The sequence below is a fragment of the Eptatretus burgeri genome, chromosome 10 (genome assembly GCF_056783735.1).
Source record: "Eptatretus burgeri isolate ZD-2024b chromosome 10, Ebu_testis_v1, whole genome shotgun sequence".
Lineage (NCBI taxonomy): Eukaryota > Metazoa > Chordata > Myxini > Myxiniformes > Myxinidae > Eptatretus > Eptatretus burgeri.
In genome coordinates, this window is record NC_140970.1 from 1678105 (window position 1) to 1705928 (window position 27824).

The 27824-nt window shown below is 42.8% G+C and overlaps 1 protein-coding gene across 2 annotated transcripts in view; it reads right to left on the reverse strand.

Annotated features, from left to right (window-relative positions):
- Positions 1 to 27824, reverse strand: part of LOC147017806 (histone demethylase UTY-like) — a 292751-nt gene that overhangs the window by 21487 nt on the left and 243440 nt on the right. For both annotated transcript variants that reach the window (XM_085896797.1, XM_085896796.1), the window contains exons 18-30: positions 27149 to 27660; positions 24611 to 24737; positions 24358 to 24463; positions 22581 to 22699; positions 22373 to 22459; positions 22153 to 22220; positions 21934 to 22011; positions 21611 to 21759; positions 10320 to 10434; positions 8347 to 8534; positions 8094 to 8235; positions 7859 to 7985; positions 2458 to 2628 (exon numbers count right to left, since the gene is read on the reverse strand). In XM_085896797.1, coding sequence (XP_085752923.1) covers positions 2458 to 2628; positions 7859 to 7985; positions 8094 to 8235; positions 8347 to 8534; positions 10320 to 10434; positions 21611 to 21759; positions 21934 to 22011; positions 22153 to 22220; positions 22373 to 22459; positions 22581 to 22699; positions 24358 to 24463; positions 24611 to 24737; positions 27149 to 27660 — 1989 coding nt within the window. The remainder of the gene's footprint in view (positions 1 to 2457; positions 2629 to 7858; positions 7986 to 8093; positions 8236 to 8346; positions 8535 to 10319; positions 10435 to 21610; positions 21760 to 21933; positions 22012 to 22152; positions 22221 to 22372; positions 22460 to 22580; positions 22700 to 24357; positions 24464 to 24610; positions 24738 to 27148; positions 27661 to 27824) is intronic.

A 27824-nucleotide genomic window follows, 5' to 3' on the forward strand; every position in this document is an offset into this window, starting at 1 on the left:
TTCCCTCTTGATATTCTGGTTGGGATTTGTTCACCTTGTAATCTTCCTGCTGAAATTGACAAAATCATGAATATACTCAGTGAAAATGGTTATCCTGAGCATATCGTTAAGAGATACATACACAAGTTTCTAAACACGACAAGAGATTGGAATATCGGTCCGGATAAATGTCCAGTCTATATCAGGATGCCCTGGAAAGGGCAATCATCATGAAGGTTTGAAGTACAAATCAAACAAATTGTATCAAACACGTTTCTGGTTGTGCAACCCCGAGTAATCTTTACCTCTCACCGTTTGCTGACGTCAGTCAACAAGGATGTGCTACCCACCTCACAAACCAGCAATGTTATTTATTAGTTTAAGTGCCGATGTGAAGCACGGTATGTGGGCCGCACAACACTAAGATTGGCTGATCGGATCAAACAACACATCCCCTTGGCGATTCGAAGAAAGATTGTGAGGGTTAGAGCACAACTAGTGCGAGCATGTAGAAATATCCAGCAACCACCGGCCACTGTACCTGCTTCATCTGCCATTCCACAGCACCTGGTTGCCAACCCTATCTGTGCAGACCAGTACAATGCAGATATGTTCAGGATGTTGAGCCGAGGTCGGAGCTTGTTTCATTTACGTATGTTGGAAGCAACCCTCATCCTTACCACCGATTCAATACTATGTCCGCAAAAGGAATTTGTATGATCTCTGTGTCTCTTTGAGCATGGAAAGATCAAGGGAAGTACGGTAACAAATGGTGAATGGACCTCAGGGGAAACCCATCCCCCCTCTCTCCAGGATGTGGTTGCAAACGTCAATCATCGACGAACTCTGCTCCAGCCAATGGGAGCTCGAGGTGAAGATGATGAGCCGACCAATGGGCGTTCGGATTAACCGTGACGTCATTACGGTTGAACCAATCAGCGTATACCTTATTGAGACCTGCGTATAAAGCACGCGCCTTCACTTCCTTCTTCACTTGCTGCGATTTTTTACTCTGAGGAGTGCAGCACGAAAAGCTTTGGTCATTTTTATGTCGTGTTTGTTTGTATCCATATATGTGTATGTATATATTTATATATATATATATATATATATATATATATATATATATATATATATATATATATACATATATATATTTATATTTAGTTACAATTATAATACTCCAGGACCGAGTCGCTGATTTTCACGCAAGGCACCATAATATATTACTTGCTTGTCTTCAGTCTTCGTTTACTATCTCTGGACCTGATAAATATTGCTGGCTATTCATCAGACCAACTTGTCTCTCTTGTCAACATTTCCCAGGTATCGCTCTCTTGGTGCACTCTATCTTTATCTTCATCAACATAGTACAAATCTTGAGGAACTCCAACATCAACTGTCATCGCTATCCTGATGATATGTCGCGCAATCTGTTGATTCAACCTCGTGAGATACTTATTCTCTTCTAAAAGTCGGAATTGCTCCTTCTCTGCACCTCTCTGCAAATCAAACATGGATGTACATTAATTTTCTCAAACTCTATGCTGCAATGTCTGACATGCTGATTGTTGGCTCTCCATCCATTGTTTTTTTACTTTGTTTTTTTTGTCTAGTATACAAACTCAAAATTCATAGAAGAGCAAGAACAGAACAGAGAACATGAACTTAAAGATCTTAAAAATATCCAATCTCAGCTTGTGATATTTGGGGATCACCAGCTGACCCTCTACTTTCGACCATTATAAATTTTGGTGTCACAATGGTTCTTTGTATTCTGCACATTGCCAAAATCTGGAAAAAAAGATTTTCTTCCATCTGCACAATCTTACCCAAGTCCACTCACAGTTGAAGCAAATGATCTGTTGAAGCTTTGGTTCATACTCTCATTTTGTGAGACTTGGATTATTTATTGCAACTCACTTATCTGCCTCTTCTCTCAAGCCTTCAACTTATTCAGAATTAAACGGCCAGGCTGGTATTTCAAGCTTGTAAGTTTGATCACTTCACTCTCATCATCAAAACACTTCACAAGCTCCCAGTATGCCAGCAGGTATATTAAAAATATTGTTGATAAACTTTAAAGCCAAATACTGATCAATTTCTGCCTGAATTTCCACCAGAATCACACCACAACCCTGGAAGAACACAATGGTACACCAACAGAAATCTCGTAGTCATATCTCACACGAGGATCAAAGACTTTAAGTGATCAAGCATTCTTCATATATGTTTCAATTCAGGAATCTGCTACCTTTTAAAAAAAAGGAACAAAAACATGTATTTCACAGCCTCATCAATTGCAGGTTACAAATCTCTCATTAAAAAAACTTCATCTTATTACTGTTGCTTTTTCTTAATTTCTACTTTCCTTAAGTTCTTCCTTATTTGTAAAGCACTTCAATATTTTGCACCTCAATAAAATGCACAATAGAAGAAAATGATTGAGTGATTAATGTCCCAGAGCCAGAATCCTACCAGTGTGAAGGAGTCGTACACATGAGCCAGCTCCTCAATGCGGTATTGCTCCAAGATGACAAACGAGTCGAGAGAAGCTGACGCTTTAAGTGCACACGAGAGGCAGTGCACGGCATACGTTCGACGCGCCGTGCTCTCACTGGACACATACAAAAGGTCAAACACCTCCACCTAGTGGAGGAAAGAAATGAGGGAGAAAGCACATTCATATACATCAACAGAGCAGAAGCACCGGTTAAGGGTACTATCAGAAATCAGCTTGTATGGGGAGAATATGTCAAAGAAAGAAAGAAAGAAAGAAAGAAAAGAAGACCAAACTAATTAGAAGAACCAAACAAACAAAAAGAGCTGGCTCGAATGACCCTTGAGGAGGATTTTTTTTAAATATATATTTTGCTTGGGGGCAGGGGTCTAAGTTCATGGAGGAGATGAACTGTACTGTTCACAAACTAACAAATGGTATGGGGTGGGGATGTATATACAGATGGAGGAGAGAAGTCACCGAAACGGAGTAACCATGACCCAAAAAGGAACAGAAAGGGAACGAATAACCATGTGTTGAAGGGATTGTGGATGTTCTTTGTTGAGTGCATGAGGTGGTGATGAGCAGCGGATTTGACAGAATGAAGTAAGGAAGACGAAACAGACACGGAGACAATTCCATAATTGGGAGAATAAGGAAACTAATAAGAATGCAGGTGGGCAACCAGTCGGGACATTGGGAGGGTGAGCAGATCAGGGTTTCTGGAGGAATACGTGTGACCCGGGATAGGTTCAACAGGGCCGAGATAGGAGAGGAAAGGAGGAGCAAGGTCAGATGCAAGCTTGCATAAAAATATAGAGCCCACCAACTTGCCAACCAAAGGAAAGTGACAGTCCTTGGGAATTGTCTTCCTGCGTCAAGATACCATTGGTATAGAAAGCCTTGTTTTTCATTACTCAAGAGGAGCAACGTGGAAAGTGGTAGTGCCAGCCCAGATTGGGGAGTCAGACTCCCATGGAGCTCAGTCGATGTGGCTCAGGAATACCTTGGCTCTACGGTGAATACCCAGATGGCAACTAGCCTTTGCTTCTTGCATGGTGAAATGATCCTCCCATGAATGTTATGGCAGATAGTGAAGCCGTGGAGTTGTATGGACTACACCTCTTCCAATGGCTGCCCAGAGAAGTAGATTGGATTGTTTGATTGCCCATTCTTGTGGAGAGATGGTGTAAGAGTGTAGAACTTGTCTACAGAGAACATCATGGTCCAAGTAGCTGACTGGACAAGATGATCAGCTCATCTTGTCCAGTTCTGATGAAAGGGATTCCGCAGCAGCCAACCTTACATCAGTGTAATGTATTGTTTTACACAGGGTGGAGTCATCAGCAAAATGGGAAAGTTGGTTTCCAAGAGAATCAGACAAATCACCCATATATGTCAAAAATAATGTCGGTTCAAAGATGCTGCCTTGTGAAACACCAGCCTTAAGAGAAAGGTCATGGGAAAGGACACTATCAAGGGACACCAGTTGTTTTCTGCTCATCTATCTATAATTCCAGCAATCTGTGTGTGTGTGTGTGTGTGTGTGTGTGTGTGTGTGTGTGTGTGTGTGTGTGTGTGTGTGTGTGTGTGTGTGTGTGTGTGTGTCTATGACCGCTGTTTCTCGACAACCGCTGGTCCGATCTAATTGAAACTTGCCAGGTATATTGCTGGGGACCTGAGGACGTGCCTTTTCAAGGTTTGATATTAATCGGACAAGTGCTTCCCAAGTTATGGCCATTTATTTACCAACCAATGACAGGAACCGTTGCTGTGGCCATTTTTTATCAACCAATGACAGGAAGCGTTGCTGCGTAGCCGTGGTCGATGGGGAAGAGAAACTCAGCTGCGTTCGCCATTACGGGTTTTTTCTCTTCTCTTCTCTTCGTGTTTGTCATTGCGAAAAGGCAAAATACGTTGGCGCTAATTGAATAATTGGCCATTAAAAGCCTCCGTATTCTTGCCCTGGACGAGAAAACAAAGAAGAAGTGCCGTTTCCTCAGCGATGTTGCTTCTGAAGAGGTGCTAATGAGATAAAGGTGTGTACAATGTACATGGAGACGATTTGTATTGTTATTTATTTATTGAAGAAAAATTGTTCTAAAAATAATTTAACAAAAAAAGTGCACAACTTTTTTTTGTTTTCAATTGTCAAAACGCTGTGGCCTTTGGAAGTGTTAAGGAATTCAGCTCTACTCAACATGCTTGCCAACGAAATACATCTCAATTTGGTGGTAAAAACGATTCACAACGACGGGTTTCCTTACTCATTGCTCTGCAGTCTGGATTCAACCCCTTCATTTGTCATCTCATTGACCTCATTTCATCTTTCTATAGTTCTAGCAATCTCTGTGTGTGTGTGTCTGTGTGTGTGTCTGTGTTTCTGTGTGTCTGTGACCGCTGTTTCCCGACAACCACTGGTCCGATCTAATTGAAACTTGCCAGATATATTGCTGGGGACCTGAGGATGTGCCTTTTCAAGATTTGATATTAATTGGACAAGTGATTCCCAAGTTATGGCCATTTATTTACCAACCAATGACAGGACACGTTGCTGCGTAGGCCGGTGCACGGCCGGCCGACGATGACGTCACGTGCCGTGCTGGTTACGATGGAGATCGATCGGTGCCTTAGTTACCGTGGGGTAGGAGTGCCAATGGTAAATGGCAGCGAATGTCATGGCAAGCAAAGACAGGGAGGTAAACTTGATTTTAATTAATTCTGTGTGTAAGTATCACAGCAGTTGTTACTTCAATGCAAGCGATAATTCGTGGAATGATGTGAACATTCCGTACAGGCACGCACTACTTTTGGATAGTGATGACTTACTGTATTCTAATAATTTCTCGATTTCTTATCCGCATTTATAGATAAACACAATGCCCCAATCCAGTCGTCGTTTATGAGAGCGAAGGAACGGCCTGTGTGGTTGTTTGAAAGTTGTTTTTTTTGCATGTACAGCCACGCACATATGGGCATGCGAGAGCGAAGGAATGGCCTGTGGGGTTGTTGTTTCTGGCACACGGTTTGAAAGTTTTTTTAATTTTTTTTTTGTATGTACGGCCACGCACGTATGGGCATGCACGTACAGCCATGCACATACGGCCATGCACGTACGGACACGCACGTACGGCCACGCACGTACGGCCACGCACGTACGGCCACGCGAGAGCGAAGGAACGGCCTGTGTGGTTGTTTCTGGCAAGCGGTTTTAAAGTATATATATATATATTTTTTTTTTTTTTGCACGTACAGCCACGCACGTACGGGCACGTGAAAGCGAAGGAACGGCTTGTGTGGTTGTTGTTTCTGGCATGCGGTTTGAGTTTTTTTGCGGGGGGAGGGGGAGGGTTTGCACGTACGGCCACACATCTACGGGCATGCACTAGTATAGAGGAAATCAGACAACCACATGAGCAGAGGGTCCTCATTACCAAAAAACAAAGGCAAATCTGAAATCAAGGCTGGATGCCAGACTCGAGGGATATCCAGAGATGGCCCGAACCTATTGCTTGTGGTTGAGGATATCCATCCACTGCTGTGTCAGAAGGAGTAAGACATCCAAGGTGAAAGGCCAGGTCAGAAGCAAAGATGGTTGTCAGAGATTAGCGAGTTAGAGAGATGGTTGCTGAGGTCTGCTGCAGTGATGCACTCCATTACTTTACTTATGATTTGGAGAAGGCTGATAACTCTGTAGTTGAGGGGATCAATTTTGGAACCTGTCTTGTGGCTCAGAGTGATATTTGCAAATTTCTAAGGAGGAGGAAGTTGCCGATTCATAATGAATCTGTGAAAAAGCCAGGGTCGCCTGAGATTCAAATTCTGCAGCATCTCACCATCCTCCAAATCCTGGTGGGAGCTGGTCAGGTCTGTCCTCCTCCATTACTTCCATTCTAAAGGATGGAGTTATGCTCAACTGTTCAAGGAAAAAACAGAATTATTGAACTCTGTTTTCACTCAAAAGGCCAATGGCTCAAATCTGGCACTTCTTGCACCCACCCTTTTCACTTTCACAGAATGTTCACTTCAGCATGTAGACTTCTCTCTTGCCATCGTGGAGAAGCTTCTTACCCAGCTTGACACCTATTCCACAACTCCTCAGGAACTATATATTAATCCTACCATTGCACTCTCTCCTAAATCTTCAAAGGGCAGATACACAATGGTTCCAAGTTGTGTGGAGACACTACAGGTTGCCATTCGTAGGGTTTGCCTTCGAGAGGATAATGTGAGTTGTTCACAACCAGTTTCACTTGATTTGGCCTCCAGGTGGTACTACTCCACACTTTGTGGTTGACTTGCATAACTTTTGGGCAACTTGAACACAAAAACACAACCTCCAACGACAACGTTACTTGGAGGAGCACATACCTCTGTCAGGCTGAACAGTTTACATCTTGTATTCCACCAATAGGCCAGATTTCCATCCGGACTTGAACCAAAATCTAATCGGCTTGTTCTTCTCACTTACCCAATTCATCCACCAAGTTTTGTAATCACCCACCCATAACTTTTTGAAATATCATGCAATATATCGCTTTTGGTCCTATCTCTCAATGGTGAAAAAACATTTAAATTTTTTTTTTTATTCTCGAATCTAGATCTGAATTCGGATCTTCACCAAAGTCTAATCAACTTGGCTTTGTCACACACAAAGCCTGTCCACAACTTTATGAGATATCCTGCTCACAGACAAACAGACAGACAGATAGGAGTGAAAACGTAGCACGTGTCCCACTTTCGGTGGCGGAGGTAACAAGAAATACTGCTTGCATCAGTACTTCAGTCTTGTTTGACGAAGTACCAATGAACAACGAAGGTTCCATAACAAGAAAGCAAGCTCAGGACTGACTTGAATATCCAATGAAACGATGTGATAAATGCAGGATTTTAAAAGTTCTGCACAAATGACACTGATGGAATGAAGAGCATGTGAACATCTACCCTGTGCCCAGAAAAAGTTAAAATTGCCTTTACTCAGTTTCTGAGGTCAATACTACAACCACCATTGTATAGTTGACATATCTCCTCCAACCAAAACCAACAAAGGGAATTTGTTCACAGAACACCATAAATGTCCATTTAGGATTATGCAAGTTTTCAATTATCAAAAATTAAAAATGAAGAATGCGAAGGTGTGGATTATAAAGATGAAAAATAAGAAAAGTAAGGGAAAGACAAAGAATAAGGCTAATGACAAAAACAAAGGAAGAGAAAATATAATAATACTTTGAACAAATTCTGGATGTGTAAATGCAAATGCAAATGCAAAAAAAAAAAAAAAAAAAGTGACTAAAAATGATAATACAGCATATGAATTATGAAATAAAGTAAAATATCAAAATAAAGGCAGAAAAGAAAGAAGAGCAAAGGGAGTACCTCACAGACAGTGCAATAATGTGCAGGCTCGTCTTTTGCACGCCCGTGCCACACGATGGTTTTTCCTGCTGTGGCAAGCGCATCACGGGCCAATTGGACACTCTTTAAAGAACGTAAGAGGCACATCCTGCGGTACAGGGGAGGGTAACAGACTGAATAGGAAAGTACAATCATTTGGAAGGAGAAAGAGTATGCGTCTAGAGAGCCGCAAGGTCAGGGGTACATGGTTGCATACTTGATGTTATCGAAGAGTTGCCGGTCGGTAATCTTGATGTTCCTAGCCATATTCCACGTGAGATGCATCACAGGAACGATCGACTTCACACTCTGCAACTTGTTCCACTCAAAGCGCTCCATAGCCAGGCAGTACTGCCATGCTAGTGGTGGCGAAAGGTAAGAAAGCATTTAATGAGGTGACAAGTGTGAGGCATTGGTACTCAGAGCCTGAGACTACGCAAATGATGCGTAATATGGGCCACAGGACTCACCGGTTAGTGGCCCCACGTTCCAAGCAATATTATTGCACCAGCCCACAGCCTGAACCCAGTGCACAGTGCCCGCATTGATCCAGACTAAGTCACCCGGCCGTTGGATGAAGCGGTATACCGGTACATGGGTCTCATACAGATCTTCCAGCACAGGCCACCAAGAGCCCATGAGGTAGTTAACACTGTTCCTAAAGTGGCAATGTAGACAAATAAGTTATTGTTGTAAAAGTAATTTAGTAACTATTTACACTGCCAAATAAAAAAAAATAAACAACAAAGTATAGCAAACTGTCATTCAAAGCAAAAAAAATAAAATTTATAAAAAAGCCAAAATACACCAAAAGAGTGGTGATGAGGTAGATATCAGTAAGGTCAGGTAGACAGCAGAGTGAGTGGGCTGATCAGATTTGGGGAAGTCCAGCATTATTAGTTGGTATTAAATTAAAATACATTAAAATACTGCTAGCATTAGTTGGTGGGCGTTAATGATCCCACTGTCTCCTGCGCGAAGAGAGAAAGCTCTAACCAGGGGGGCATTGCATCACCAGGACAGCTGCCCGAATGATGCTACCTGCAGCCATGGACTGCATACGAAATTTAAAAGAGGAAGAGGTTGTGTTGGCATTGTACAATAATTTAGTGAGGCTAGCCTCAACTAGGATATTTACCCCAGGCACGAAGTGAAAATCGGGGTTAAGCAATTTGTTCACATTGTCTGCCTGTTTGTCTGTCTATCTGTCTACAGACGTCAGACTATGATGGAGGAACTACTAAATTTCAATTGATCGTTATATTCTAAACACTGCAGAACACGAATTGGAACATGAATCGGGACACAAACTTGAAGTTTAGCAGTATTTTGGCTCTGTATTTGGCAAATTGTACAGAATCTTGTCCCAATTGGGCGTGCGCACAGAGGAGTGAGATAATTGGTTTCGTCTCTATCTCTATCTCTGGCAGTCAAACAAAATTGAAAACCGTTCCAAACAGGAAACGTACTGTTTTTAGGGATGTCATAAAGGACACAAAAACAGGCACGAAGAAGTAATGTAATGTGTTAAATAGGGTGGTGTAAAAAGAAAATCCCATCATTGGTGGTAAACTTCTGAAAAAAGGTCTGTTTGTTTTTTGTCGACATCCTTTAAAACATTTATTTTATTTCAATAGATTTATATACTTAAATACTGCAGAACACAAATCGCCTTCTTGCCACTTCCAAAACCTCCAGTTTAGCAGTGCTTGGGCAAAATATGACGCCATTTTACGCCATCTCCAACAATCAAATATGCCGCTCACGCTCTCAGCGTTGGGGAATATCGAGAGTCAGACAAAATGGCAGCTCTTAGAAAATATACATTGTGCTCGGAAACACAAAGCAAGAGTTTAAAAGACCCTTTCCCATGTCCGTTTGCAGAGCAACTAAATCGATTCCTGGGTTCGCTAGACTAAGCTGCGAGGAAAAGCTGGAGAAGACAGGACTTTATGCACTAGAAAGGAGCCGATTACGAGGACAGCTGATGGAGATGTTTAAGATAATGAAGGGTGTACACAGAATAAGTACAGAAGAGTTTTTCAGCAAAATTGACAGTGATCAGACCAGGGGTCAAAGCCTTAGAGCAAAGCAAAGGTGAGGGAGAGAAGTATGGCAGGGGTCTTTCACTCAAAGTTGGAAAGGCAGGGAACGGTCTCCTTGGAACGGTAGTTTCAGCATAATGAATAGACAGATTGAATTAATGTGATGTTGATAGGGCATAGGTAGGGGCAAATGGTCTGCTCCTTTGCCAAAGTTCCTTACATACCTTGTTAAACTTTTTCACGGAAGTGTTTCAGTTTTGATAAATAAATCCCATCAGAAAGAAAACGTGCGAAAAGGATGTTTGAACAATGCAATGGGCAATTTACACTGTTGATCATGTGGTCGAGAACTCAAGGCCCAGTACAAGCATTACAAGCAATTGCTCTTTTGTGCTTACTTTTCACAGAATTCGTTAACAAGACCCCAGTAAGATTCCGGCACAGCAAACCACTCGCAGTCCCCAGGACCGATGTTTATGTTCACCGAACAGAAGTTGTTGTTCTCTTGATGCCCTGTGAGAAAGAAAAAGTGAGGGGAAGACAAGGGCAGCGAATGTTGGACCTCAACCACAGAAGCACAAATATCAAGGATTTATAGAAAATCGAGGGGTGAGTATTTATGGAAGGTGGATTATGTGAGGCTTATACACTGCTAAACTGTTACTTGGTCTGATCAAGACTTCAAACATGGAATTTCAGACAGCATCATTTATTGAATCGCTGATCGTATAATATTCAGTTTAACCCGTGAAACATAATGCAAAGCAAAAGGACAGTTCTGATAGGCCTTGATCAAACTGTAGATGGCAGAAAGCCTCAGCTACCAGACAATGTTTGGCAAAAGTTCAGTCATTATCAAACTTTTCAGCAAGTCACTTCCTGTGTGTTTACAGATGATCAATCGAGCGTACGTCTCCCACTACGTCTCCCAGTAATAAATTGACTACCCTTCATGAAGGACAAAGTGAGATCTTTCCACCAACCACCAACTAATGCTAGCAGATGGGACACTGAGCTTAACATCCATCAACACATACATTGATGCTGCCCGAGCAAGTGAGATATCAGGGTGACAGGTTATAGCTGGGTCGATATTTGAAACCAGGCTTACAGCTCAAATGAGAGTTCACATACCTCTTGTCCTGCCAGCCAGGCAGTATCAATCGACAGGAATTTCATGGAATGAGGATTGATTTATTTTGACATCCAAGGTTTATGCTTCAGTAAATATTGGGCAATGTAGTTCAACAGATGGGGTGAAAAAATCATAGTAAGGTGGCAAACACTAAGGTGAATGAAAAAGTCACGTAATTGAGAGGAAGAACTGTGAGGACAAAGAAACCCCTCCAACTAGCATTCAACAAACATTATCGGTGGAAGGAGAATATGTTTTCACGTCTGTTTGTCTGTCTGTGTGCAGGATATCTCAAAAAGTTGTGAAGGGATTCGGATGAAATTTTGTGGCCAGGTTGGGTGTGTGACAAGGACGAACTGATTACATTTTGGTGAAGATCCAGATCTGGATACTCAAATTATTTCAGTGATTCTTCACCATTGAGAAATTGGGCCAAAAACGATATATAGCACATCTCAAAAAGTTGCGGATGGATTCGGACGAAACTTAGTGGACAGGTTGGGTGTGTCACAAGGACGAATTGCTCGATTTTGATGAAGATCCGAGTCCAGATCCGGATACGAGATTAATTGAATTTTAAAAGTGATTCTTCACCATTGAGAGATGGGGTCAAAACTATATAGTACTGTATAGCATGATAATTCAAAAACGTATTGGGCCCAATATGTTCTCGTGGATCAGGCATTATATAGCGGAGGTACGCGCTCTACTGAGTACCCTTCTAGTTTGTTTGTTTGTCCGCACAGACCTTTAGTGTTTTTCTCCGCAACTGCTTGTCGGATTAAGCCAATATTTTTTACCATAGGCGCGATTCCTCATGTGGAATGTATAAATCATAATTGTGCCGTCATCTGTCACGTGGTGTGGCAGCCATGTTGGAAAAACGAAAAGCTTTGGACCTCCATTTCTGAAACTGCACCAAGGAAAAAATTGAAACTTGGCACACGGCAAATACTCCTCACGGGGAACGTGTGATTTTTTAATGACGTCACAGGTGTCATTATGATGTCATAATTGCATATGTATAATGCTACAACTGATCAGTATGAAAATTTGAGGGTCATTTAAGAATAAAATGTTCCACAGAAAAAAAAAATTTGATGATGTCATTGGTCATGTGATTCGGCAGCCATATTGTTTAAAAACAGAAATAAAAAACCTTCAAAAATTTTCTCTGAAGTGGCTGAACATATCGAGGTGAAACTTTACACGTTTGACAGCAATATTGATTTGAACAAAACTATTAAATAGTGTTTTTCCTGGAACCGCTTCTGAAATCGATCAACATGAAACTTCACAATTATGATTTGGTACCAATGGGGAATACATGTTTTAAATTTCAACTTGATTGGACACATGGTTTTTTTGTTTTTGAATAAGGCTTACTTGGCTGTATCTGGATGGATTTGAGGGTAGAGGAGTAGCAGCTGAAATGTGAAATCTATCCAGGTTCCTCCTGATGACCTCATCTTTGCTTTTTGCTTCTTTGGGTTCCTTCTGATGACTCCAATGCAGGACTGCATCTATTTGGTCTTCCCTGTGATTTGAATTTAATTTATTTTAATCCCATTCTAAATTCAATTGAATAATAATGAAAAACGTCATGAGTCAGGGTCAGGTGTCCAATCAAAGCGGGGCTGCAAAGAGGGATGTCTTGGTACCCGGTCATCACTGCCAGCAGATATAAAGTGGCAGTTCTAATTATGTCTCTAATTAATTAACACCAGTACACAAACGCCACACAAAACAAGTTCTGGCGAGGGTCGACAATCTATGATTGTTCTTTCCAGTTCTAAATGGAGTTGGATATAAGCAGAAAGTTCTTCTTGTCCAGGCTGGAGTTCCTGAAGGAGTGTTCTAGGCTCTGTGCTTTTTCTTGTTTTCATCAATGATCTCTCCCACCCTGGAAAATCCTCTATCTCTTTGCTGACGACTGCACCCTCTGCCATACCATCTGTCATCCCTCAGATCGGCAAGCAGCAGCTTCTTCACTCTCGGTAGATCTGGATAAAATCACAATCTGGTCCAACACTTGGAACATGTCTTTCAGCCCTGATAAATCTCACACTCTCACGATGTCTTTCCAAAAGTAAACCGTCTGAAAACTGGAAACCGTTACCATCTGAAAACCACCCCCCACCCCCAACATACTTTCTCAACAATGCTCTTAAAAAAGTCATTTCAATCAAGCTTTTGGCTCTCATTATCTGCCATGATCTTTCCTGGGAAAGCCACATTTCCGAGCTGGCCTCCAAAGCCAGTTGCCGACTGGGCATCTTCCGTCATACAAAGACCTTCCTTAGCACACCTGAGCTCCTGACCACATACAAAGCTTTCATCTGCAGCCTGATTGAGTACTTACTGCTCTCCCCTCTGGCCCTCACACCTTTTTCCTTGCTTCACGCTGTGGAAACCAAGGCATTTGGTATCATTAGAATCTCCCGCGATGAAGCCGAGTCTTTGGGTCTCACTCTCTCATCACAGGCAGGTCGGTGGTCCTTCTGTCTTCTGCCGTCTTCTATGCGGCCTGACCCCCCCCCCCCCCGGCTATGTTTGTGATCTGTTGTTAGTTTGACAGATTAAAAAAAATCTGGCATTGGCGTTGCACAGTCATGATGCGCTGAATGATCTACTCCTTCATCAAATTTCCTTGTTATTCCTAGTTATACCAAGAGAGAAGGCAGAAATATTACAAATATTTCTGTCATGTAAAGGCAAAGCACCCTCCTTCAGGGGTTATCCCATTCGACATTCCGCAGAGCAGCCACTCATCAATCCTGGTGACATCAGCACCTCATTCACACATGTATATCCCCCTCACCCCCAACCCATTCTAAAGTTACACCAACTGCACACCTTTATCACTCCTGCATATCAGCGGAATGTTGTAAGTTCCAAAACAAACTGATAAAATTCCACCTGATACTGAAATCCCACACAACAATTCTAGTCATCACCATGAAATCTGGGTCGCATAATCATGCATGCCTAGTTCTCAAGCACATCTGCAGTCTCTGCGAAATAGACCAAAATATATACAGTGGGGAGAACAAGTATTTGATACACTGCCGATTTTGCAGGTTTTCCCACTTACAAAGCACGTAGAGGTCTGTAATTTTTATCATAGGTACACTTCAACTGTGAAAGACGGAATCTAAAACAAAAATCCTGAAAATCACATTGTATGATTGTTTAATAATTAATTTGCATTTTATTGCATGAAATAAGTATTTGATCACCGACCAACCAGTAAGAATTCCGGCTCTCACAGACCTGTAAGTTTTGTCTTTAAGAAGCCCTCCCATTCTCCACTCATTACCTGTATTAACTGAACCTGTTTGAACTCGTATCTGCATAAAAGACACCTGTCCACACTCAATAAATCAGACTCCAACCTCTCCACATTGGGCAAGACCAGAGAGCTGTCTCAGGACATCAGGGACAAAATTGTAGACTTGCACAAGGCTGGGATGAGCTACAGGACAATTGGCAAGCAGCTTGGTGAGAAGGCAACAACTGTTGGCGCAATTATTAGAAAATGGAAGAAGTTCAAGATAACAGTCAATCTCCCTCGGTCTGGGGCTCCATGCAAGATCTCACCTCATGGAGCCTCAATGATCATGAGAAAGGTGAGGGATCAGCCCAGAACTACACGGCAGGACCTGGTCAATGACCTGAAGAGAGCTGGGACCACAGTATCAAAGAAAACCATAAGTAACACACTACGCCGTCATGGATTAAAATTCTGCAGTGCACGCAAGGTTCCTCTGCTCAAGCCAGCGCATGTCCAGTCCCGTCTGAAGTTTGCCAATGACCATCTGGATGATCCAGAGGAGGAATGGGAGAAGGTCATGTGGTCTGATGAGACCAAAATAGAGCTTTTTGGTTTAAACTCCACTCGCCGTGTTTGGAGGAAGAAGAAGGATGAGTACAACCCCAAGAACACCATCCCAACCGTGAAGCATGGAGGTGGACACATCATTCTTTGGGGATGCTTTTCTACAAAGGGGACAGGACGACTGCACCGTATTGAGGGGAGGATAAATGGGGCCATGTATCGCGAGATCTTGGCCAACAACCTCCTTCGCTCAACAAGAGTATTGAAGATGGGGCGTAGCTGGGTCTTTCAGCATGACAACGACCCGAAACACACAGCCAGGGCAACTAAGGAGTGGCTCCGTAAAAAGCATCTCAAGGTCCTGGATGGCCGAGCCAGTCTCCAGACCTGAACCCAATCGAAAATCTTTGGAGGGAGCTGAAAGTCTGTGTTGCCCAGTGACAACCCCGAAAACCTGAAGGATCTGGAGAAGATCTGTATGGAGGAGTGGGCCAAAATCCCTGCTGCAGTCTGTGCAAACCTGGTTATAAGAACTATAGGAAACGTCTGATCTCTGTAATTGCAAACAAAGGTTTCTGTACCAAATATTAAGTTCTGTTTTTCTGATGTATCAAATACTTATTTCATTCAATAAAATGCAAATTAATTATTTTAAAATCATACAATGTGATTTTCAGGATTTTTGTTTTACATTCCGTCTTTCACAGTTGAAGTGTACCTATGATAAAAATTACAGACCTCTACGTGCTTTGTAAGTGGGAAAACCTGCAAAATCGGCAGTGTATCAAATACTTGTTCTCCCCTGTGTGTGTGTGTGTGTGTGTGTGTGTGTGTGTGTGTGTGTGTGTGTGTGTGTGTGTGTGTGTGTGTGTGTGTGTGTGTGTGTGTGTGCGTGCGTGCGTGTGTGTGTGTGTGTATATACATATATATATATATATATATATATATATATATATATATATATATATATATATATATATATATAAAATGTTTTTTCAACACCTCCCACTCCCACGTTATTTTCTCCCACTCTCACGAAACTCCTCATATGCGGGATACATCACGTTTCTTCCACTACCAACTCCCTTTTACTGACCTCGCTAACACTCCCAACCACCTCCACTTCCCCCTCTCTGACATTTCACAATTATATTTCCTTCATCTCTCCCACCTCCAACCCCACCACCTCCCCATTTCCATTTCACACAAAATATGCAGTAGGCTGTAACAGCATCACAAGCATCCTTACTATAATTCATGGACCGTTGTTTGCGTGCGTGTTTGTATATTTATTTGTTTGTCATGCTACTCCTACATTTCTGGGCTGATTACATTACATCCAGACTTGCTACATAGGATCAGCATGACCCAAAATAATGTATAGGGGTGTTTTTATCTTTGCTGGTGGTCCTTCGGGGGGGAGGGGGGGAGGAAGGGAGGACGACACAAATTCCCTTTGTAAATGTGTATCATGTAGTGCCGCCTCCAGGTGGGGTAGGGTATAATAAGTCAAACCCCATTTAGTGTACAGTACTGTATTCCCGTCCCCACATTTTTCAGTACAGTGAGGTGTTTTGATTTATAAGCAGCAGGTATGTTTTTGCTTCATGCACTTAACCCGGGATATTTTTGGCTGTCAGTTGCCTACACACCACCCAAATAAAGGTACGAGTCAGAAGAACGTGTTGCCTGCTTGGAACAAGATCGCCCGAAGGGCAGGTACTCCAATTGTTTTGCATCTTTATGGGAAACTAACAGAACTAGTACGGCATTCGGTAGAGTGTACACCTCTGCCAGGCTGAACAGTTTATGTTTTGTATCCCAGATCAGCTGGATCTGGATCCGGACCTGAACAAAAATCGAATTGGTTTGTTCTCGTCACTAAACCAACTCATCCACCGAGTTTTCTCATAACTTGTCCACCACTTTTTGAAATATTATGCTATCTATCGTTTTTAGCCCCATCTCTCAATACTGAAGAATCACATATGAATTTTTTTAAAAGATTCTCATATCCAGATCTGGATTCAGGGCTTCACAGAAGCCGAAACGATTCATCCTCGTCACACACCCAAACTGTCCACCAAATTTCGTCTGAATCTGTCCACAACTTTTTGAGAAATCCTGTTCACAGACAGACAAACAAACAGATAGACACAGATCGACAGGGGTGAAAACATAACCTCTGTCCACCGTTAGGAACAATACACGCTAAGAATAGAAGATAAAACAAATCATAGCAAGAAATACTGTTGTGGGCCGGGTATCGGCGGCGAGCATGACCGCTAGATGGAGCAGTGGAGTCGGCTCCACCGAACACCCGGAATTTATAGGTCGTCACCCCGGATAACTCCGGAGCCGACGGGTCCCTTATCGGACCGAAGATCGCTAATAGGTCGACCGCGTGGGATAGGGTGGATTGCCAATTTCAATTTACCGAAATACCCACGTCGTCCAAACTTCCGGGGAAATTCACCCTCGGCGGAGCTCGAGTGGAACGAGCCATTAGCGTGCTCGAACCGTGTGTAACCCGAGCGGATGGTTACCGAGGTCCGTCGGTCCAAATGCACAATTTGCCACTTTCAAATTTCCCAACACGCACCGTGCTAAACCAATAAAGAAAACACAGAAAGGAGCTGAAACATTAAACAGGGGATTTATTTATAATGGGGGGGAGGGAACACACAAAGAGCAGAGTTAAACCGACTAAAAGAAATGCAAGTATGAACAAGGCACTTAAACAATTCCTACTTACAGACGGGCCCACAGACACACACACGCACACACAAATACCCAAAAGAAGTGATGGCTGCGGCCTTTATTGAAGGTTCCCAGCTCGAGGGAAGATGAGCTGGAAACCAGAGCTATCTCGGACCTTCCCGCGTCGTGCGGTTCTCGATAATCCGGTTAGGCAGGACTCAAACCCGCAACACGATGCAATGACGGACGCCAGCCGGCACGAAGGTGGACCGGACAGAACGCCAGCAGGCAAGACGAGACGACCAGGCGACGAGACCTTCACGTTCCAGCCAGAACGCCCCAAACACTTGAACTGGCCAACGCTCCTGCCACGAGCACACCGTCTCTCCCCTTGCTGGTCCAGACAACCACACTTTCTCCTCATGCAGGAGGGGCCTCTTTCCCTCGCCTCCTCATTGGACGGTTGCATCGCGCGATTCGCTCATCGCCCCCGTGATTGGCCGAAAGGGGTGCCAAGTCCGCTGGACCGGGGGGGGGGGCGTGGCGGCCGTCGCGGCGGACCGCCCCTCAAACAAGGAGAGTAACATTGTCCTGCGTGGGCTGCGCTTATTGGCCGACCGACAGCAACCTCGCTCGCATCCCTCGGATTTGGCGAGAGAGACGTCGGGTCCTCGTGAACTCCGCCCACCTACGTGCTGACACGCACGTGTGCAACAGTGCCGGTGGAGGATGGTGGAAGGAAGCGGAGGCAGGTGTCGTCATTAAAAAGTTGTTGTTGATATAAAAATGTAAAATAAAACCCTGACTCTCAAAATAACTTTGCAGCGCATGCACACTTAATTCCCATTAGACAAAGGGAACGGAACCCTAACTAGAAACACGTACTTACCGATATAACTGTTCTATAAGGACCTGAATGCTGAGTGCAGTAAGCTTCCAAATTCGTAACAATACTACTGAAGGCGTTTTGGGATAAAGTTCTTTAAAAAGGAAAATGTTATGTTGGAAACAATTACATGTGAAGATGTGTTAAAGGAATGTTGCTAATTTCAAGAAGAAATTCATTTATGAGAGTACGGTAATCATGAAGCCAAAATGGAAATGATAGAAATCATTTCACAGATTACATACCTGCAAAAAGCATAATTTTCAGTTACTTCAATGTCTGTCACAGTAATTTGCTGATATTGTGCAATAATCTTCTTCATGTGAATATTTGCTCACCGTGGCATCATTTCTTCAACTTCCAGAATTGACCTTGATACAGGTGCAGTTCACGTTGATTTTTATCCCGCCCCCGCGAAGCGAAAGGAGGGGTGAAGCGATCAGTCCAGTACGTACACATCTGCATTTTGATATTCCCTTTTCTCGGGAACCGCTTGTCGGATTGACACGAAATTTTCACCATAGGTGCGACTACTCATGTACAATGTTTGAATGATAATTATGACATCATAGGTCACATGGTTCGGCAGCCTTTTTTTTACCTTCAAAAATCTTCTCCGAAACAGCTGGACATATCGAGGGGCAACTTCACACATGTTCCCCAAACCTTGGGGATACCAGGGTGTTCATAAATAATTGATAGGTCACATAGTTTGGCAGCCATATTGGATTGAAGGAAAATGCCTAAAATTATCTTTCTTGAACACTGCATCAATCAAAGTGAAACTTCAAAATTATGATCTAGTAGTGATGGGGAATATTGGTTCACGAGTCAGTAAGTGACCACTATATTAGTTATGGGTGTGTGTCTGTCTGTTTGTCCCGAGCATAGCTCCGTGGGTTTTGATCCAATCTTGATAAAATTAGGGTGCGAGGTTTGTATCATGATCTAATTGTGTTTTCCGGAGAATGGGCGTGGCTCCGCCCATTCAAAAAACATGTGTTTTTAGGGGGTAGCCGGTTTCAAGTTACATCTTCTCCGAGGGGGTTTGTCGAATCTGGCAGGGGTTTCGGTATTTGGTTAGCCCAATCGCACCTGCATAGCCCCACGGAGCTCAATTTTTCATTTTCGTCCCAAGGTCAAGGTCACAAGGTCACGAACTTAGAAAATGTCAAAAAAAACAACAAATTGGGCATCAAGCTCCTAGGATTTTCAACTGTTTCGAAGGAAAGTTGGTATGCAAGTAGTGCTCTTCGAGTACTACAACTTTCATCATTTACGTTTTTCCCGATTCCTGCCAGTTTACCCGTGGCGTCCCCTCGAAGGTCAAAAAATAAAAAAGGCGAACCGTGTACATTGCTCGTGAACCATCGCCGTCTCCAGACTTGTATGTTTTAAATTTCAACCTGATCAGATGCATGGTCTGGCAGCCAGAAATATTAATTTTTTGAATTTGTGTTCTTTTTTATTTTAATTTTTTTGAATAAGGCTCACTTGGCTGTGCCTGGATGGGTCTGAGAGTAGAGGAGTGGCAGCTGAAACCTGAGTCCTATCCAGGTTCCTCCTGATGACTTCACCTTTGCTTTTTGCTTGTTCAGGTTCCTTCTGATGACTCCAATGCAGCAACACCGATTGTACTTGGTCTTCCATTTGATTTGAATTTAATTTTCTTCATATCAAATTTGCTGCCAGAAGAATTGGCTCACACCAAGTCCTTCTCAAGACTGTGTGAGCTAAGTATTCTTTGAATACCATCAAGTTTTTAATTTCTTTTTTATTAAGGGCATCTAAGGCTCATAGTAGGACACACACACACACACACACACACACACACACACACACACACACACACACACACACACACACACACACACACACACACACACACACACACACAACACAGGCCTGTTAGATGAGACACAAAGCCACTGAGCTTGCAGGGAGTCCCATTACTTCTTAGGGCACTCTGGTTGCTGGTGACGCCATAACAATGGTGCCGCCTTTCTCACCACATTCAGCGGGGCATTTTGCAAGCATGATGGGCTGAATGAGGAGGAATTTCCTCCTCCCCATGGATGCCAACCTATGGGGATTGTCCGTGCTCTTATCCTTTTCAATGCTGAATATCAATCAAGGAAGCAGCACGTACCATTTTCAAAGTCTTAAATTGGTATGACAAGGCCTGGGATTGAACCGCCGACTTCCCAGACTTGGAACAGATGCTCTAATCATTCGTCCACCGAGTCTTACATTTGAGCCCCCGAATCAGGAATTCAACGACTGGATCTTTGAGCAAATTCAATCATCAGGAATTCAAGCAAATATAAATTTCACAAATGGAAACTGAAATCGAGTTTTTATTTTAGAAATAACTAGAACGAAACTCTTCAACATCACGACGTTGACAGATATGCCTCCACCCAAATTATTACATCATCATACAAACTTGTACCAAGTTTGATTTAAATCCCTGAACCCAGATTCAAAAAATTAAATAAATATGGCTGCCAGATCATGCATCCGATCAGGTTGAAATTTAAAACATATCTTCCCCATCAGTACTAGATCATAATTGTGAAGTTTCACATCGTTCGATGAAGCGGTTCAAGAGGAATTTTGAAAAAAATGATTTTCGTTCAATCCAATGTGGCAGGCAGACCATGTGACCGATCAATTATTCTTGAACACCCTGGCATTCCCCATGTGACCGATATAACAGCTAACAAATCGAATTGTCCAGGCGTTATGGAAAAGAAGGCTTTTAAAGGTTTATTCTTTAAAAAAACAAAACATAGCTGCCAAACTATGTTACCTATGATGTCATAGGTGGATAACTTTTAATTCCTCATGGATAGGCAATCGTACCTGTAAAGTTTTGCCTCGACATGTTCAACTGTTTCAGAGAAGATGACTTTGAAGGCTTTTATGTTAAAAAAAATATATATATATATACAGTATATGGCTGTCGAACCACTTGACTGATGACGTCATCAACTCCATCCCCCCACCCCCTCCATCCCCTGGGCAGTGCCAAGTAGCCCCTGCGAGTACATGAATAAATAAATAACACATGCAACACAACGCATACCAAAAATATAAAACCGGGACTTTAACTGCAGCTTGAACTTACCTGGTGTGCGGCTGCCAGGCACCTTCATGTACAGCTGCACTGTGTTCATGCCTAAGATCGTATGTCCGACATGGCTCAGCATATTTCCAGCAGAGACAATCCGAAGGAAAGCTGGGAGTTTAGTCAGCTCATGGAGCTGTGTTTTCCACCTGGTGGAATGTCCGAGTTAGCTTGTAAAAGGTGAATGGAAAAAGCCACGTGTTCAAGCAAGTTTGTCTCCACCATGGTAATCCAAGTCTCAATAAACCAAGGAAAAGTGATGTGAGGATTATGAAAAAAATATATTTCAGCAAATAAGGAAAAGATAAAAGTCAAGTTCTTACTTTCTTTCATCAGAAAGATCAATGTTCGTTCCAAACTTGATGGTTTTAAAGGGGCCTCTTTGTCTCCTCTTCAAACAACTGCAAAACACACAGCATGGGAATGAGTAAATAATCAAGGAATGTGCGTAAGATGCAAGGGAATTATGTTGATTTTGGCCCAAACATTTAAGATGGGGTGGTTGTGGGGTGGGTGGAGTCCGGGAGTAAAAGTTACTTCACCTTTCTGACGAGTTTGAATCGCTGTCTGAAAGGTCTCTCTGAAGGCTGTTCTTCTTTTCGCTCTCCTCCTGCTCAGAAGCAATACCATACATGGAAGGTAAAATAGAATATTAGATTCTAGATTCCTAATCAGCTCATATCAAGCTAAAATCCATACTTTTCTGATGAATCTCTTTCAAAAAGTGCTTTGTCCAGCCAGGCCTTGTATTTAAAGACTTACCCTCAGAGACTCCTGGAATGATGCTGCCTGGTACTGTGCATACTTTGCAATTGTCGTATAAGAGCGACTGCTTTCACATCGCCAAACCTGGAATCACACAATTCAATTTGTACAAGGACTGGAGAGGGTGGTGAAGTCTAGTACAAGGGTGGGAGAATTGCTGAGCATGAAAAAAGTATGAAAATGAGAAGACTAAGGAGTGGCAAACCTTCTGTGTACACATGGTATCCCAGTTCTCATGCGCCGGTTGCATTAGCTGAGTGCGGACCTCAAGTACGTGATCCGAATTTGCTTCAACCAAGGATTTGGTGGAAAAGAGACCAAGGTCTGCAGATAGAGCAAACAGACTCTCGTGTTTATGGCTGCATTGTGACATATTATTGTTAAAATAATTTTTTTAAACCATATTTTATTCCCTTCAGGGCTTCAAGGTGGCTGCTCACCTCTAGAGGTCATTCCCCACCCAGTCTCATGATCTTTTCTCCCCTCATTAACCTTCCCCCAAGCTGATCGATTCCTTTCCAGGTCATTGTATTTTCACACTTCTCATTCCACCAACATTTCTGCTTTTTGCTCCATTTCGATCTCACCCCCCACATTTGAGCTTGCAGCCTTTTCTATGTAAATGCTTTTCTATCTTCCCTCTTTTTTGCAGACAGTATCTATGCTCATGAGGAGCTAGAACACAGAACAGATCTGGATGTAAAAAGAACAAACACCAACAACAAGGTTGAGGGACAAAATAGAGGGAGACTTGGAGAAATAAGGAATGTTGGGAAGAATGAGGGCTAAAGGAAGACACAGAGGGTGAACAAAACGGATACGGTTGCAAACGATCAATCACAGAAGTGGAAGAAAAAAGTGGGATTGGAGAGGGTTAATGAAGGAAGTAAAAATAATAAATGAAGGAAATAAAGGCAGAATGAGGTCATGATTCTTTGGGAGTGAAAAAAATTAATTTTTTTGAAGTGACAAGTAATGAGATAAAGTTGAGGAGCATGAAAAGAAAACACTTAGGATAAAGAAATCGGAACGAGGCACGTGGCGTCACAGCAGACACGGAATTTGCACGCCCATTAGCTGAGGCCTTGGCGAGTAGGCCACTCACAGGGACACTCATTCAAACAAAACACAAGAAGGTACGGTTCAGAAAATTGGACGAAAACACAACTAGCAACACTGGAATGCAAAGATGACAGAGATACGACGGATCTGGTCCGGCAAAACTAGCTTTGGTAAACTGGAAGGAGGCACTACACAATCCCACAACCAATGCACTCAGACCCAGAACTCTTCTTGCTATGTTTGAGCTTTTATCCAGATTTTTCACTCCCTGTGTCTTTCTCCTCCTCCCCTTACTCTCTCATTCTTTCCCTGACCCATCCTTCCTCCAAGTATCCCACTGTAATGTCCCCCTAGCCTTCTATTGGTGTGTTTCCTGACGTTCCACGGAGTTATAGCTGTCCTGTTCTGTGTTCCAGCTATTGCATGAGCCTAGACATTGTATAGAATTTTTTTTTAAAGAAAAAGATACAAAAATCAAGAATTCCGTGAGCCACTCTTAGTCATTTGCTCGTGTTCTCCTTTCTCTACCTCGTTTGGCACAGTAAAGTCATGATGACCTCACACCAGGAAATTTCCACCTCGTCTGGATTTTGTTACGCACTGCATTTGTTCAAATAAACACCAAAACTGCTCACAATTTCATGCATTCTATGTGCAACGTAAGTTGTGTAAATGATAGCCCCAGAATGATTTAAATTTCATGCAGAGATATTTTAAGATGTATTAATTGAAATGAAAACAAAGAGTTTGTCAACCATCACAATAAATAAATGGATGAATAAAATTAATAAATTCATCCAACTTCATTTTACTACAAATTGGAAGCCATAAAGTTAATGAGCTGTTTAAAATGACCGATTTCATGACATCTATTTCTTTTTCCCAGTCAATGGTTGTTCAGTGCTGTGGATTTGGCATACCAAGCTTGAGAGCACCAGCCAAGCCCCGGATGATAGTGACCGGGGTGTTGCGGTTTGTGCAGAACTGCTGTAGAGCAGGAGAGAAAGAATCTCGCTTATTCTCCAACTGTAGTAACAGAAGCATGCACGTGAGTAAGTCAAGATTGTATAAAGATGGATGAAAAGAAGAGAGTAAAAGAGAAAAAAGGGAGAGAGAAGGGGAAGGTAATGAGAAGATACAAAGAAAGGATTACCACCTTCAACAAAAACTTACATATATACTGGGTACAAGAGGTTGCAGCTTGTCTGGAGAAAGGGGAGGATATGGTGGTTGTGGGGGTCGTGGAGGCGGCCGCCTATCTGCTAGTATGGTGTGAGACAGGCCATTTTTACTTACACTCCTGGCAGGGGTGAGCAAACATACAGGGGAGAAAAAAAAAAGTGTTACTCAGTACAATTGGTTTGTAACTCTGACAAATACACAAATATATTAGAATTGCAATAGGTAGAGCGCGTACCTCCGCCAGGCTGAACAGTTTACATTTTGGATGCCACTGACAGGCCGGATCTGAATCCAGACATCAACCAAAATCTAATCAGCTTGTTTTTGTCACCTACCCACTCACCCACCAAGTTTTTGTCATAATCAGTCCACAACGTTTTGAGATATCGTGCTATGTATCATTTTTTGACCTCTCTCAATGGTAAATAATCGCTTACAAAACTATCTTATACTTTATATTATCCAGAACCGGATCTTCAACAAAATTGAATTAATTCGTTCTTGTCACACAAGCAAACTGTCCACCAAGTTTCTTCCAAATTTGTCCATAACTTTTTGAGATATCCTGCTCACAGACAGACAAACAGACAGGAGTGAAAACATAACCTCTGTCCACCTTCGGAAAACAAAAGACGTAAAAGCCTTTTAAGCTTTCAGAGTGATCGACTGTGGAGAGCACAACATTTGGTCATATTTTCACAGCAGGTCGTTCTGGCGCACGCGCGCGCGCACACGCGCGCGCACACGCACACACACACACACACACACACACACACACACACACACACACACACACACACGTGGATACGTTAAGACGTGGGAGGGCTCCATTCCACATTCTGAAACCCACATATGGAGATAACAACCAACACGCACATGCACACGCACGCACGCAGTTTTACCGCACTACGTGCTTCAGCACTCGGCGATCCCGTTCTGTGAGCTTGTGTGGCCTACCACTTTGTGGCTGAGCTGTTGTTGCTCCTAGATGTTTCCACTTCACAATAACAGCACTTCGTTGACTGGGGCAGCTCTACCAAGGCAAAAATTTGACAAACTGACTTGTTGGAAAGATGGCATCCTATGACGGTGCCACGTTGAAAGTCAATGAGCTCTTCAGTACAGCCCATTCTACTGCCAATGTTTGCCTCTGGAGATTGCATGGCTGTGTTCCTGATTTTATACATCTGTCAACAATGGGTGTGGCTGAAATAGCCAAATCCACTAATTAGAAGGGGTGTCCGCATACTTTTGGTCATGTAATCAATATATTACTAAAACGCTCATCTTGTATATGTGCATGTATGTATGTTCCCGAAATATAGCCAAAACGGTACACGATAGCGCAAAAATTTTCGGCCCACCTTACTCACCATTCTCCTGCGGTGTGTAGTATCAAGTTTTGTTCAAATCGGGCAACGAAAAAATTATTAAAAAATAAATTCCCGATTCAGTCAAGTACTCTTCGGGAGAATTTGATCAATGCAAACAACCTCAGCGGTATAGTTCACTGGAGCTATCTTTTTTTTTAATGATTTTTTCTTATCAACCGCTGTAAACGGAAACCCAACCGGTTCACGGGTCGTCTTGTGTATCTTAAATTGTTTCCCTTTGTAATCCGTTGATGTGTTTCTTTTTGAAATTGTTCCGCAGCTCGGCAAACCAGCGAGCCCCCCTCCTGGGAAAGAAGGGAGGGGCAGGGGTTTTCACAGGATAATCACTTTTGTCTGCCTTTTTACACGAGATTCACTTTTGTCCATTATTTTATGCTACGCTTGGGCGCCATTACAGTGCGTGAGAAACACTTGCACGGATATTTGCCTCACTTTTACAGATATATAGCACAGTAGATTCGTCGATCCCATAATGATGTCCCACAGATGCTGCACTTTCACCTCCAGCCAACCCATCAAACAACTCTATTTTTTTTTCCACACGTCATTTCCCTTCTCTGCCTTTTGACACGACCATAATCACTTTTGTCCACCGTTTTGCACTTTGGCACCATGACTAGTGCACAAGAAATATCAAAAGGCTCGTGGTGCGAGATAACCCAATAGCTCAGATTAAAAACCGCGATTGGTCGACATTAAGCACTGTGATAACTAAATCGGAACACAAACAGGATGCCCATCATATTTAAGGGTTTACTGTACTTAAAGGCAACTGTGATATTAAATCGACTTTCACAGAAATTTGGATTATCAACCTGTATTGCATACTTCCAACTTCCCACAAATGTTTAATGGAAAATAGCACAATAAAAGTGAAAATAACCCAAACTTTGGGGCAGACATGGACACAACCACAGACACACATTTAAGACTCAAAGAACAAAAAAGGCAAAAAAAAAAAAATTACAACAATAAATAACTGCCGCTTTAATTGCAGTAGAATCACTTCAAAAACCAGATATTCTGAAGGCAATTTCCATACTTTTATAAATCGACTTGCTTTGGTGACCAAATCAGTATATTTGAACAATTGCAGCTTTCATTTGACTACATGGGAATTATTAAAACAGCCTACCGACAGGTCCTCAATATCTCGGCAGCACTCGATCGTATCGTGAGGGAATCAAGAGGAGAGGGAGATGGCGAGCCTCGGCCGGGATCACTCGAAGCACCAATTTGCCTTTCGCCAGAAAGGCAACCCCTTGCAGCTGGGTGCAGACTGTTGGGCCACTCTTCTCTAGATGCAGGTGGACCATTGGTGGAGATACAATCTGCACCTTGCGGTGAGCGCAAACCAAGGGCGGCATGGTTTGGGACGTGTGAGCGATGGGGCAACGTTGGTAGTGGTGGGGGTGGTGGGGGTGGTAAAAGAAGAGAGTCTCCAGCAGGACTGTGTTTGTCCTGCTTCATGAGCGAGTCTTTGGAAGGGGGTGGAGAGGCCTGGGGTGGGGCGGCTGAGGTAGGAGTTGGGGGGTTTACCAAACCAGGCCGAGCAGACAAGGGCGAGCACGTGGGTTTGGCCGTGCTGCTCTGTGCACTCTCTCCTTCGACAAAGCCTGAGCAGCGACTCTGCAAGTGTTGCAGCACCTGAGGAAAAAAAAAATAAAACAAGGAAGGAGTGTCCAGGCTCTTGGGCAAAGGGAGCTATGAAGAGGATATGATGAACAGAATATATTTTAAAAAGCAAACAATAGGCAAAAGGAATGAGAGAAAAAAAAGAAAGAAAGAAAAAAAAATTGTTTAATTTCCCA